Genomic DNA, 15,280 nt, shown 5'->3' with positions numbered 1-15,280 from the left:
GGGGGCGCACGAGTGAACCAATGCGGCCCCGCCCTGCAGCAGGTGCGGCCACGGAGACTGCAGCCACAGCGGACTACGCGCCCCAGTATGCACCGCACTCAGCTCCGCGCGGCGCTCGGCCGCGCAGCGCATTGGGTAATATAGTCCGCGCTGCAAGGCGCTGGGGAGTGGCGCAACGGCAAGGAAAGAAAAAAGCCGCCAGGAGAGGCTCAGGACCTCCGGTTTTCTGCCGGGGAGTGGGGCGGGGCTCCTTCTGAGGGCAGGGGTCCGCCTGTCAGGGAAGTGTGGGGCAGGCCGTGTCGGCGCGGCCGATAGGCGGCGGCACCTGGACGTAGCAGCAGCACCACGCTGCCCGCCCGGGTGGAGGAGGCGGGGGAAGTGAATCCGCCGCGGGCTGCCGCATGTGCCTGGAGCGGAGCCGGAGCGGGCAGCGCGAGCCATGGCCGAGCATGGCGCCCCGGCGCCCGCCATCCCTAACGGCGAGTGCGCCGCCCGCCTCCCCGGCAACAAGGTGACTGTCGTGCTGGGGGCCCAGTGGGGCGACGAGGGCAAAGGCAAGGTGGTGGACCTCTTGGCGCAGGACGCCGACATCGTCTGCAGGTGCCAGGTGAGGAGGCAGCCGGGACGCGAGGGAGGCCGCGGGTGTCACCTTGAGGCGGATGTCCCCGCCACCGGTCCCTTTGGCCGCCCGCCTCGCTGCTTGGGTCTGCGCAGGCACTTGTTCTCGCCGCTGTACTTCCCTGAACGCCCGCGTTTCCGCAGGGCCGGGCGGCCGTGCCCGACGAGGCGACGGGTTTCTCGCCGCTCAGGGCGGGGTGCCGTGGGGCAACGAAGTATAATGCGGTGGGGTAAGAAACCCCCGGTGAGAGCCTCGCCGCTGGGCTCTGCGGCCCTCCCACTCCTTTGTCCCCGTCCCGCCGCCGCGGGGAGGAGGACGAGGAAGGCGCCCTTCTCCCGCCGAGAACTGGCCTCCAGCAAGAGGAATGCACCGGGGGTCGCATCCCTTCCCCCCGCACCCCTAGGGCTGCCGCTGCACTCTTTGTTCTGGGAGGCGCCGGGAAGGGGCCGCACTCGGCTGTCCCCGCAGCATCGCTGCTGGGATCGGGGCGAGGAGCCCTTCTTGTCGGCGGCGTGGCCTAAAATCATGCGCACCGCGTGTGACCGTGCTCGCCGTTCCCTCTCGGAGGGGTATCGCTGGCCCCCGGCACGAAAATGCTGTTAGTTACCGGATGCACGTGAGGGTTACATGTCGTCCGCTACAACTTCGTCATCTTTAGAGAAAACTAGCATTTAACACACTCGCTTGCCCTGGCTTCAAGATCATTGTTTTGTCAATGAAATACCCTCTTTCTCAGTAGATTTTTGGGTTTGGAATTTAAATAAGTAAGTAATACGCTTCTTCTCTATATGGAGGTCTTATTCCGGAAAAGAGAAAGGAGAAAAAAAACCCAAGTAACCTGCAAGCAAAGAACTTTCAAATGCCTACGTTAAACCAACACACATCTGAGATGTTTCTCGTAATATTTCTATTGTAGTGATTCTGTAGAGCACAACACAATAAAGTTACGTCCTTTTTTTTTCTTCTTGAAGTTAAGCTCCTTAAAATGCATGCAGCATCCACAGACGTCATGTAAGCGTTGTTATCTGTATGTTTTTTTTTTTTTTTTTTAATACACAAATTAAATTTGCTCTTGAAAGTATTTTGGAAGAGTGTGCTGTTTCCCGAAGAGCTCAAATACTGAGGCATTGCATTATCTACCTACAAGTAGAACTAGTGTCTTTAAAAACCAAGTCAGTGGCTCAGCTGACAAATCAAAAACTTGAACTTAAGAGGCTTTAATTTTGGATTAAAAATTATATTCTTAAATAGCTGTTTCTGCAAATGAATTACTTTTTGTCATATGTCTTGGCCATTTATTTATTTTTCTTTTTAAACAAAACAAATCTGATGTGGCACTGAGGCATGGTTGCCCTGCTCTATGGGTTATAGACCACAATGACTCAGTTTGTCCTTTACAACTTTGTTTTTGAAACTTGAAGGGCACCTAGGTGAGTGTGTATGTTTCATTCTAAGAAGTGGAGAGCGAGAGGGGCAGACAGTGAATTTTTGTGGGTGTATCTTTTAATGTATTTGTTACTACTTTTGAATCAGGTGGGTAAAGTGTCAGGAAAAGAGAAAAAATATTACTTATCTGAAGCTTGAATTTCATGGCTGTTTCTGTCCTTTTTAACAGCTCGTTGCTCCTGATGAAGGAAGTTTTTCTTTCTCCCCTTTCCTGTTGATGTCTGTGCTGTCTGGGTCTTGTCCCATGCACGGACTCTGGCAGTTGAACACTTCCCTATGTTAATTAAACTCACCAAAAGGACAGGAAACTATTTTTCATTGGATTGACTTTCTACCCGTTTAGTACATAAAACTGAATTTAATTGGTTTACAGGACCTTAATGAAAAGAGGAGCCCAGGTCAGGGTAAGCACAGTTTCTCAGAAAAGGGAAACTAGGAATATTCTCTTCCAGTGGTAGCATCTTGCTGTCTATGCAGCCATGTTCTAGATGTTACTGCTGTTAATTGAAGCAGCAGTAACGGTAAAGCACTCTTGTGCTTTTCATAGTAGGACAAGTCCAGAAAGAAAAACTGTAGAATATTTAATCTGCCCCTTGTTAATATCAGCTTTCTGTAATTGGAGCTTCTGATTCTTACTTTGCCATTATGCTCTTACTCATTCTAGGATTGTCCTTTCTGTTCATCATGCCACAGAGTAACGGGAAAGCCTGTGGATGAGAACAAGTATTTCTAGCATGTTCTTATGAAAAATTCGTTAATACAGCTGTATTCTTGGAAGATTTGGGAAGTCTTAGGAGGTCTAGTATGTCTTGGAAACGTGTGTAATAGTTGCACAGAAACTGGGAGCTGTAGCGTGGCTTTCGTATCACTGCCTGATTCTGTGCAGACGCAGAGCATAATAGTGGTCCTCTCCCAAAACCAAACATTGACTGTCGCTTTTACAGTACCTGTAAAGGCATTACAAGAAGTTGTGCTCTGAAATCTAGACAGTATGGTAGTAACTTTAGTCACTTGTTTCATTAGCTGACTGTGACATCTGGAGTGAGGTACTTGCTTAGGTACAATCAGCCAAATAAGAGTGTCAGAATATAAGTTGTGCTATGGCTCTCATTCTAAATACTTCAAAGTCTTTCATCTTATGTTTAGAGGTTGTTGAGTGGACTCTTACGAGCGGTGCAAGGAACTCCTTTTCAGGAGATGGATTCATGTTTACTGAAAATAGTATTACAGTTTAAAAACCAACTATATGAAAAGACTAAACTAAAATTAAAATGCATTAATGGACTACATGTATGTAGTTGCTAATGCAGCTGCACTGGCAGCTATGATAGTTTCATGAGGGTTCTCCTAGTACAGAGGGTTCAGATACAGTTAATACTAATATATCTATATGGCAGGCAAAGTATGTACTTGTCCTTCCACTGCTAAGTTCACATTGTCCTTTGTTTACTTCTTGGAGGTATCTGGTGAAATGATACTTCAGATAAAACCAAATATATTGGTGAGACTTTTGCCCTTAAGCCTATATCCAGTCTTCACTGGCTTACAGAGCAAAGTCTGTTTATGTGCTATCATATAAATCACAGTCCAGACAGTGAAACAGAGCAAGAATTGGTTTGAGATTCAAGAGCAGTTGGCAGAAAAATTGTGGGGTTTTTATTTTCTGATTGATAGATTCCTCTTATTAAGCTGCTAGCCTTGCTGCAGTCAATCCTGGCAATTTTGAAAAGTACACATTGTATTTTTGTCAATTCCACAGGTAATGGAAAATTAAGGGAAAACATTTCTTGTTCTCGGGGCGCTTTCTACCATTGCAGAATGCAAGCAAATTAGGGAATTTAAATTGGCAGTGTCATTTGTTAATGGATATGGGAATGGAAGTTTAATGCAAGCAAATTATTTTAGATAATCTTTTTACCAAAACAAAACCAGTACCAAAATACTCTCTATTTCTGTTATTAACACTGCCCCTCTACTTGATTTACCAGCATCTGCAGTGCAGCAAAAAATGTAGCATCTGCCCAGTATGATTCTGTTCTCATTTACTCATTTCATCAGCGTGTTTGTCACTTCCTGTTCTTCCTGTTGGAGGTAGATGATTTATTCAGAGCATATAGTTTATACAGGTGAATAAGATTTGTAAGTCTTCAAATTATTTTTAAGCCATGCTCCCTATACTAAAGAATCCTATTTTCCTGCTTCTTCCATTCTGTTATACAACTTGTTACTACTTCAAACAGAATTGTGGCTTCTTACCAGATCATCTTGGCTCATTTCAGCATGGTCTACCAGTGACTTAACCATTACTGCTCTACTTGCTGTGTGGTCACACGATTCCTATTCCTGAGCTGCTAATGCATGGTAAATGCAGTGCGTTGATTCTCATACTGCCTTTTTCTCTTCCTCCCCACAAAAAACAGTGTATATAATGATGTGACCACGATCACTTGATATGTGGCAGTTAAAGTGCAAATATTCCATGTGCACATTCTTGGGGTTAAGATGTTACCATCCTTCAGCTGGTAAGTGCTGGCCAAAGTCCTGAGACCAAAGCTGCCTCCTTATACCTCTCTATATGGCCACTCTGTTTTTAAAAACTGAAATGTTGTTATGTTCTGCTTACCAAGCCCAATTTTTAAAAATTTTTATTTTTAATATTCTCATTAGTAAAGGTGTTTCAGTCTAGGGCCTTTGCAGGCCACACAGAATTAGGAATATCACAATCAGTAGTAAGAGATTGGTGCTTTTTTTAGTTGTGCGGGCATTCCGTATGCAATGTCTTACTAGTGTGCTCATTTTTAAGAGCTGGGTGCACTTTTGGACCTTGTAGGGATTGGCAGCATGCCAGTAATGTGCTGTGGTTAGGAAAGAGATTGATAAAATGATTTTTTTTTTGCCTGCCCCATCAGTGTCATGTGCTTTAAAGACTTGCTTCAGACCATCACTTGCAGGTGATCTCTTGTCATTATAAACAATCACATGACATCTAAATTATTTAAAACAGATGCACAGCTGAAATCTGACTTTTTTTTAGTTCATAAAGTTTGTACCATTAGCAAAGGAGATCTTAATAGAATTGAACACATTTACACCTTGATCTACTGTTTTCTTACTGTTCTTTCAATCCTACTGGTACTACAAAAGCTTAATACTGTGGTTGATTAAGATGCAGTACTCTGTAGCAGGCTTATTAAGATTTCAAAAGTTTTGTTTCATGTTTGGAAGATGTTCTTTCTAAATATTCCTAAAGTCATAGTTCTGGACCAGTCTGTGCTTTCAACATTTTTCTTCCTTATGTGCCTGCCTTACTCCGAACTCCTAGGGGTAGATTAGATTAGTCTTTATTCTGGACTAGGATAACAAATGCTGTTTCCTACCTAACACATATAGCCTTTGCAGTCAGATGTTTCTTGTAATTAGTATTGGTATCCAGCTTTCTTAATGTATTTTTGACTTTTCTTTTAAGAGTTAAATGAAAATGTTTATAACCATCTGATGCCAAAGCAACATCGACTTGTTTCTTGCCCAACTTGGCAGTCACTTGTATAGCTAGCTCAGAAACAACAGTGGTTGCCCTGAGCTAAAAATGAGTTCTGGGATGTGGTAGCAATAAAAGCAAACTGTAGAAGAAATTATGCACACACACATCTGATGAGGAGAGTTGAAAAGAGTGTATGGCTTAACGTTGCAAGAGATAACATCTCTTTAAGCTAGACAACTAATTTCTATTCTAGAAGAGATGACTTGAAAGACTTCTTTGCTCTGCCCTGAGGCATCATATTTTTGAGATAGCTTGGCATCATCATGTCATAAGAAAAGGCAGTGATTGTCATAGTAGTCTTTTGGGTAGATCTCTTAAATGCATACATCAGTATTTCAGAGCTGCTAAATAGATTTGTGTTTAGTATCAGTATAGGGAACCATTTACAATGTGCTCTTAATAGTAATTTCAGTCTGCTTTTCTTCCCTGTGCACCTCCACCATTAGATAAAGTTGCAGTAATGAAGACCAGTCTTGGCAGTTAACAGGAGCACTGTGCTGTGGGTGAAGCATCAGGGTTTGAACTGCGCTCATGTCTTCATGTGCTCAAAATAGATGTTACTGTTCAGATTGTTAATGTCGAGCCTCCCCTTGACTAGTGCAGATACGCCCTGAAAATGAAATTAATCTTTTCAACTTACATAGATATGAAGTGGAGAAAGGTAAGCTGTTATTTCTCCATTTTAGTTTGACATGCGGTGTATTTTTTATGTTCCCACAGCAGTTGCTTACTTGCATGTTCTCCTTATACACGTGAGGCACGTGTACATACTATGTGCCTTGATTGGCGCACACATACTCTTGCTCCTTTGTGTGTTCTACACAAAAGTTTTTAAAAACAGATAATGTAGTGTTTTGTGGTGGTGTGAGTTGGGTTGGTTTTGTTTGGGTGGGTTATTTTGGGGGGGGGTGTTTGGTTTTTTTACAAGGAATATTCATTTTTTCTTTGAGTTTGAGCAATCAACTTTGCTTTCCCTTTTGGTTTTGCTGCTTATCTAAGCTGTTTTCTTTTAGATTGTGTGTACTTTTTTTTAATGTTTGTTTGTTTTAAAGGAAAACCCTATAGTTGGAAGCTAGAGTTAATTTAAGATTAAGAGAGTGTCTTTCAGTGAGTGATGGATTTATTACATTTGTACATTTTCCTGGAAGAGTCCCATGTGCCAGGAAAACGGGAGAACTGCGTATCCTTTTCCCTTAAAAGTGGAATGACAAGCGTGAAGTCTTCTGCATATTTTTCAGGTAAATCAATGAAACTAGCTGCAAACCCAGGTGCAGGGAACTTTCCTGAGCAAACTCACCACAGGAAGAAGTTCTGGTTTGGGATTTAAGTATGGCTTTGTATAATTTTCAGAGTCTTTTTGGAAAATGAGTTCCATGATCCTTCAATTGTTGGTTTCACTTAGCTTCAGATAAGCTCTTGAGTAAATAGGCATTCCTTCTAAAATCTACTGGAGCATATAACTCACAGTTTGATTTTTAAAATTTTTATGTCCTTGGTGTCATGGTAGAACCAAACAAGCCCCAGCACAAACCCAGACAGACCCTGAGGTGTCTAGACATGGTCCCCCTCTTGCCCCTCCTTCCTGCAGAAAGTTGGGGTAACATGGGAAAAGGAACGAAGGGAACAGGACCATATGTGTCTGGGAAACAAGTTTCCTTCTGGGGTAAGAGCATGTGTACTGGTCACTGCTCCTGCCTGTCCAGGCCTATGTTTCTGCCTTTTATGGCCACAGCCTGGCAGAACCCCTTCTCATTGGGTAGCTATGTGCTGGCTTCAGTTGCCCTATTGGCCCAATAGAATCTTGGGCAAGATATATGTACAGGCTGGTTTCTGGTCACCTTGCTTTGCTTGAATCTGCTTTGCCTTGGATCTGCCTTACTTGAAGTTGCCTCGAGTTGCCTGGTCCAGAGCCTGGGGTAAAAGCCTACCCACTGCAAGCTAGAGAAGCCAAGCCTCTCTTTCCCCTTGCAACTAGAATTTTGCCATGCCTCAGTTTACCCAGGAAAGCCAAGAGCCCTTTGCAATAGTGTCATAAACCACCCGCCATTGTATTGAAGCCAGCCCAGCCCTGAGACCGCGTGTCATTCCTGCCAGCAACCAGCTATGCCTGGTGCATGAGAGCCCCCCAAAAGCTTCAACAGCTAATACACAGCAGCAGCACTCCCCACTTGGGTGGAACCAGCTGGGAGTAATTAATTCATTGCCTCTTTGGCTTAACGGTTCTGTGGTTGAGTGCTATTTCTTCCTGGGGATTCTCTCTTTCTATTATTCCTTCTGGTTTGGTTAGAATTGCTAAAATTGTTAATATTTGCCTAAATACTGTACGTTCCCATTGTAAATATATATTCTAACCGAACATCACACCTATTTGATTAGTTTTGGCATTTTTTCCATATTAATAAAAAGTTACTACCTTTGTTTATCAAAACCCAGTCCAACACCCTAGTTGGTGGATATTTCAGCCTCAAGAGTTCTGTTAGCTGAGTTTTGGTAGTGGCTGGTTAAGCATGATAAACCCTGATGCTTTACTTCATAGTTTCTTGCACTGTTTTAATTCAGCAAGAAAATAATAATAATCTTTTTTGCTTACTTAATTTCTTCCCAAAAGACCCCTCCTTAATCCTGACAATAAAGGTCATGATGCAAAAGGATTGCTGAAGTAGTCATGTCTTATCTTCAGAAAGTCTAATTCTTAAGTCATTACTGGTTTTTATCAAATGAACCTCATTAAGTTATCAAGACTGCCATAATGCCAATAAAAGATTGGTTCTTTACTTATCCAGTGAGTCAGCTCAATACATGAATGTTACTTGGGGGCTTTTGACTAGTACAGTAATGCAATTCCAGAGGAAAATTTACTATTAAATGTTAAGAATGCTGCTTATCTATGCTGAATCATGTATACATGATTCAGAAGCTCTTCTGCATGTACAGAGTGTAACAAGATAAACAGCTTATTTGATATGGGAAGATTCAAAGTGAGAGCAACACTGTCTTTGCTTCAAGGTTGTTCAAACAGACTTTTGAGTTTACCAGTTTGGCTCCAGAATACGCCTTTCGAAGAGTTATACTTCTAAAAATACTGATGTGTTTGTGAGCATATTGTTTGAAGTAAGTATTGTCTTCCAGTGTTTTGATAGTGTTTTTTTGCTATCAGGAGTCACTTGCTTCATTTATTGGAATTTCAAGCTTGTTTCCAGTAAAATGACAACTAGCAGATAATGACTTTTTATCCTTACAAGTGGGTATTTTCAGGCTCTTAAAACGATTGTAAAAAGAGGTGTTTCCCAAGATTGTTTATCTGTGATTCCCATATGTGCAATGCTTGCTACTGTCTTTGCTATCTTATGCGCTTTCTGTGCAGTGTGACTGATTCTGTTCACATTTGCCAGGATAGGTATGTTTCAGAATAGTGTCTTCTCTTGTGTGTAGTACTGACCTGCCTATCTAAATTGAATATGTGGCTGCAAATTCTTAGTTACGGTGCTCACGTTGAGAAGGACTTTTAGGCTACTTAATCTTCTTTGGTAAGCTGAAGAAAAAACTTTTCCCTGCCCCCGCTTAAAGGAGTATTTCAGAAGCAGTGTTTCACAGAAAGAGGTAAATACACAATTTTGTTACCAGGATTGCTGTCATTCTAACAATATTTGTGTGATAACTTGTCTATTGGTACACACCTTTCTGTTAGAATTCTGTGTACTTAGCTGTTCCACATGTTGAATAGCTTAGATATTTCAAGCAGTTAGGGGTGATATACTTTTTCAAGGGAGTGATTCAAGCACTCACACCTGTAAAACTGGAGCAATGTCTTTTTAAAAAAGTTTAGGTGTTATGTAAGTTTTGCTTAATGTATTTTATGTCTTGTGCCTTGTCTTACTTTTACTTTTCCACTTAAAGATTTACACTATTATTTTGGGGCATTTTAATTTAATAGTGTCAGGATTATGAAAGAAAAAAGGGCTACTGTGTCTTAATAGGATTTTAAATTGTCCATCAGAGCATCACACTGAAAAGTCCCCAAACTGAATCCATATACTTTGTTCTTGACTTTCAACTTCTGTCTACAAATAAATGAAATGAAGTAATAACACAGCAAAACAATAGCCAAACAAACTCCCCCAAAAGCAAACCAACAACTCTTTAAGCAAAGAGTACTAGGAATCTTTCATGGTTGAGGTGTTTGCGGGTTTTGTTCTTTTTGCTTCAATGCTGTCATTAAACCAGCTATTTCTAAGATGCTAAACTTCATAATTCCATGAATTGTTTGAACTGATACAGCTGGGGAGAAAAGTAGGTGTTTGTTTCTCCCTTCTGTTTGAGCAAGATCATGTTTCCCTCTGTTGTAGGCGCAAACTGTTGGCAGTTACTCCTTCAGCATTGCTGGCAGCAAGGTGGGCAGTAATTGGTAATCTGAAAACAGGAGACCAGGAAACAACCCAAAGTGTGTTGTTTCAGAGTCCTGAGCAACTGCAGTGGGTATAGATACTGACTGCAAGGCAAACTCAAAAGATAAGAAAGGATGATGTATTTGTATTACTTTGTATTACAAAGTGCACTCTCGGGGCGGTTGAAAAGTTGGAATAATTCAGACAGCCTTTTTAACATTGTGATTTGGTAAAGCTATGGGCTGCTTGAAGTGCTGATCATTTAGTTACTAAAAAAATCCTTAGGAAGAGGAGGGAGTACTGTTCCAAATACTGAGGTGAAAGATAGGAGGAGAAAAAATAGTACAAAGAAAGGAGAAAATACAATCTGAATGCTTTTAAACTTTTTTAAAAATCCATCTCAAAATACAGTGCTAAGAAGATTGATGACTTCTGAAAATCCACTTTTGGAAACTTCAGAGTAATCTAAAACTCAATTGTCTGCCTTGATAAATGGATGAAGATGTACAAATAATGCTCCATCTAAGCAAAGTATACTTGGAACTTAAGAGCGCTAAGTCTGTGTTAACCTCTGGGTGCTGGTATAATGTGTTGTTACTTGTTCTTACTGCTCTTTGTTTTGGGTAGCTGCTTTATTGTTAGATGTAGAATCTGTTGTATTCTGTTCATTAGGAAGGCATGTGCCTGTTTTTCCTATGTATTCAGTTTTCTGTGGGGAAGTGAGCCCAAGTCACGGAAAACCTCAAGTGAAATGTTTTGCCTTTCTTTTAATTTTTAAAAATTTATTTAAAAAACCATCACTCTCTAAGTGAGCTTAATTAGAATTTAAGGGAGAAAAGAATCTGTGTTCTTACCTAAATAGCCTAGTAATAACCTAATCTAGAGAGATTTCAGTGTTAAATACGCAAAAATTAACCATGAAGTGCTTAGTCTCTGGTGTAATAGTAAAAAGAATTGATTTTACTTTTAAAAAAATAATTTCTAAAAATATACTTCCAGTTCACAGTATTTGAATACTATGTGATGCAGATTTTTGGGAGCAATGAGCACCTCCTTTTCTCTTGGGTGTTGTCCTACTTCGTTTTCTTGGTATGTTTCTGTACTGTTGCTGTACCAAGAAAATTTTCAGGTAACTAGTGTATACCTTTTGGCATGACTTCCAGAAAAAAAAGACTTCTAAAAAGTTGGGGTATTTTAGATTGTGTTTATTGAAATTATAAGCTCACAGTGTGTAAGGAAACAGAAAGGGACCTGGGGGTGCTGATTGACAGCCACCTAAACATGAGCCCGCAGTGTGCCCAGGTGGCCAAGAAGGCCAACAGCATCCTGGCCTGCATCAAGAATAGTGTGGCCAGCAGTCGCAGGGAAGTCATTGTGCCCCTGTATTGTGCACTGGTTAGGCCACACCTTGAGTACTGTGTCCAGTTCTGGGCCCCTCAGTTTAAGATGGACATCGAGACACTTGAGCGTGTCCAGAGAAGGGCAAGAAGGCTGGGGAGAGGCCTTGAGCACAAGCCCTATGAGGAGAGGCTGAGGGAGCTGGGATTGTTTAGCCTGGAGAAGAGGAGGCTCGGGGGTGACCTCATTGCTGTCTACAACTACCTGAAGGGTAGTTATAGCCAGGAGGGAGTTGGTCTCTTCTCTCAAGCAGCCAGCACCAGAACAAGAGGACACAGTCTTAAGCTGCACCAGCGGAGGTTTAGGTTGGATGTGAGGAGAAAGCTCTTCACTGAGAGAGTCGTTCGCCATTGGAATGTGCTGCCCAGGGAGGTGATGGAGTCACCATCTCTGGAGGTGTTCAAGAGGGATTGGACGTGGCACTTGGTGCCATGGTTTAGTCATGAGGTCTGTGGTGACAGGTTGGACTTGATGATCTTTGAGGTCTCTTCCAACCTTGGTGATTCTGTGATTCTGTGATATTTGTATCCAAACTTGAAGTATGTGCGCAAGGGTATACTTCATTGTGCAAAAACCCAATATTTCTTTTTTGTGATAGTCGTATGTTTAATAAAATGTATATACACAGCTGTTTGTAGGATAAAAATAAGAATTCATTTTCAAAGATTAATATTTGGAGTATCATGACTTTTGTTATGTCTAAAATTATTTTTTTTGTCTTAATGGCTGTTTAAACTGAGAAGCATGATATTTGGGGGGAAGAAGAAAAAGGTTTTAAATTACTTTTATGGGAGTCTTACGTAGGTTAAAAAATGCCACTTCTGCTCTTCTAGCAGATGATTTGAGGTTTTACAATACTGTATCTGAGAGTGTAACTTCCTGTGAGACACAGCAGTGGAAAAAATAATGCAGAAATATGTTTATAGGAAGCACTGTAAGAAAGAAGTGGGGTGTTCATGTGTGTGGTTGATCTGTTTCGGTGGTTTGTTTTTTGTTGTTTGGGTTCCCCCTCCCCTTAATAATATTTTAGATGAGTGGGGTTAGTGAGACAATGATTACAACAGCTGTTAAGCTGTTACTAGGATATCAGGGAAGTAGAGGGAGAGAATACATAACTTGTTCAAGAAGGTTCATTTGATTTGTGTTTTGCAGATACTTGGATGTTGAAAGCTCTCTAGTGTGTTTTTTGTTCTCCTGCAAGTTAAAAGGATTTTTTTTTCCTTCAAATGGCTTTCTTGCTTGTGTTTACATTAGGTATTTTTGTCTTTACTGTCTTTCACAGAATGCCTCTTTTGCATGAATTTGGAATAATACTGTATTGTGATACCAAGCAAATAACATCTTGAGTTTTATTAGACATTTCTGACTATGTCATGCTATTTTGTCTTACTGATTCATTTTGTTGTTGTTAGTCCTTACAAACTTGTCTTACCCTAGCAACTCCAGCTTTGCTTTGGCTGCTTGACTTCCTCCCCAGCCCTCATTGGACTGCTGGAGGTACTCTGCTATTGTTCTGCAGAATGTGAAGAAGTCATCCAATGAAGTTCTCTGTTCAGAGTGCTATGGGTGCCACCTTGTACCTCTCATGTATAAGAAGGCATTTTCCCCTTTGTCAGCCCTTTTGTGCAATCTGTTTGTAGACAAATTGAGAGTTGTATTGCCCTAATGATTATGTTGGCTGTGCTATACTTTTTGGCTCAGCTAAAGGAATCTTGCAGTTGTGCTGGCAGAAAGGGAAAAGGGTCTGCTGCTGCGTGCATGTAGCGTATTTCAGACTGAACAAGAGCATCATTTGGTCGTCTTGTGCACTTGGCCACTTTGCTGGTGGTGGCCCAGGGTAAATGTTTCAGCTTTCACAGGGCTGGGGGAGAACTCTTAGTTTGGGTACCCAGAAGTTTACTGAGATGTGGTAGACTCATTACTCTATTTGGTTAACTATAGTGTATTGCCAGCCTCAAGAAATTACATGTATATCTTAATTTACCTATGTCAAAAGCTGTATACAATGTATTGAAGATCATTTGAGCATGAAGTTTGTTTAATAGTGAGAATAAATTCCACAGTTGGTTAAGCATTATTAATGGAGAGCTGTTTGAATCAGAGCTGTGTTAGCTTAAATGACCTAACTGGTCCCATTTGGTTTAGCATGGTAACAGAGGAGGAGTGAGAAATCCAGGTGGAAAGCACTGAAGCCAGGAGTGACTTCCTCAGCTTATACCTTGAATTATACCCAGATGCAATAGCAAAGGTGTTGGCATTATCATTAATTTCTAGAGATTAACAAAAGCAAACCAACCAAACAAAACCCCCACCCAAACAAAACAACAAGCCGCAAACAAACCAACACCAAAAAAAACCCCAAACCACCCAGTAAACAAAAACTCCACCAACACCCACCCTTCCACCCCACCAGCACTGGAACTCTTGAGTTCACAGTCTCAGGCTGCGCCAGGGGAGGTTTAGACTCGAGGTGAGGAGGAAGTTCTTCACTGAGCAAGTAATTCGTCATTGGAATGTGCTGCCCAGGGAGGTGGTGGAGTCACTGTCCCTGGAGGCGTTCAAGAGAGGATTTGACGTGGCATTTGGTGCCATGGTCTAGTCATGGGGTCTGTGTTGATAGGTGGGACTCAATGATCCTCGAGGTCATTTCCAACCTTAGTTACACTGTGAGTTAAGGTTTCTGTAATTAGAATTGTTTACAAAAGCTGTGTTGTGCAATGTCAGAGCACATGTGTGTACACTTTACTGCTAGTCCCATCAGTCTACAGTGTGAGCCATTCTTTTAATATATTACAATTCCTAAGTGTAACTCTACACTTGCAGGTGGGGTAGAACTCACCTGTAAATCAACAGCAGACTGAATTAATTAAATGCTGTTGTGTTAATGCTCTCCTAAAATACAGTTTAAAAGTATTTTTCAAAGTGGCACATTGTGACAGAATGAAATTCAAAGCAGGGTGGGGACAATCAATGTTTTAACAGATGAATGTTGTTAGTAGCACTTTTGGCTTCTAATCTTTTCATGTTGTAGGCATCATAACATAAGCAACCCAACAACAGAATCACAGAATGTTAGGGGTTGCAAGAGACCATGAATGATCATCTAGTCCCACTCCCCTGCCAGAACAGGATCACCTATATCAGATCACACTGGAACGCATCCAGGTGGGTTTTGAATATCTCCAGAGCAGGAGACTCCACAACCCCCTGGGCAGCCTGTTCCAGTGTGCCATTGCCCTCACAGTGAAAAAATGACTCCTCATGTTTCCATGGAACTTGCCTATGCCTCCACTTCTACCCCTTGTCCTGTCATAGGAACAGCGAGCAGAGCCTGGCTCCATCCTCTTGGCACTCACCCTTTACATATTTGTAAACATGAATGAGGTCACCCCTCAGTCTCCTCCTCTCCAAGCTGAAGAGCCCCAGCTCCCTCAGTCTCTCCTCATAAGGAAGATGTTCCACTCCTTTAATCATCCTTGTGGCTCTGTGCTGGACTCTCAAGCAGTTCCCTGGCATCCTTCCTGAACTGAGGGGCCCAGAACTGGACACAATACTCCAGATGTTGCCTCACCAAGGCAGAGTAGAGGGGGAGGAGAACCACTCTCGACCTGCTAACTACACCTCTTCTAATACACCACAGAATGGTATTTGCCTTCTTGGTCATGTCTTCCTCTGAGGCCTCAGGGGTCTGAGGCTCCTGAGGACACGCCCAAGTAGTATAGATGGAGACAAAGCATTTAATAACTCCACCTTCTTTGTATCGTCTGTCACCAAGGCACCCACCTCATTGAGCAGTGGTCCGACGTTGCCTCTAGTGCTAGTTTTTCCTGCAGTGTATTTGAAGAAGCCCTTTCTGTTGTCCTTGATCTCCCTTGCAAGGTGGAATTGCAA

General features: G+C 42.0%; 1 protein-coding gene across 1 annotated transcript in view; it reads left to right on the top strand.

The window, feature by feature from the left end:
* The first annotated feature begins 146 nt into the window (after window positions 1-146).
* ADSS2 (adenylosuccinate synthase 2) overlaps window positions 147-15,280 on the top strand; it is a 43,334-nt gene continuing 28,200 nt past the window's right edge. The window contains exon 1 of the mRNA XM_068155594.1: window positions 147-607. Coding sequence (XP_068011695.1) covers window positions 440-607 — 168 coding nt within the window. The 5' untranslated portion in view covers window positions 147-439. The remainder of the gene's footprint in view (window positions 608-15,280) is intronic.

This window comes from Melanerpes formicivorus, unplaced genomic scaffold, assembly GCF_026170545.1.
Source record: "Melanerpes formicivorus ecotype bairdi unplaced genomic scaffold, bMelFor1.0.p_v2 SCAF_2, whole genome shotgun sequence".
In the NCBI taxonomy this organism is placed as follows: domain Eukaryota; kingdom Metazoa; phylum Chordata; class Aves; order Piciformes; family Picidae; genus Melanerpes; species Melanerpes formicivorus.
Note: the sequence above shows the minus strand (reverse complement) of the source record. Positions and strands in the feature narration are given on the sequence as shown.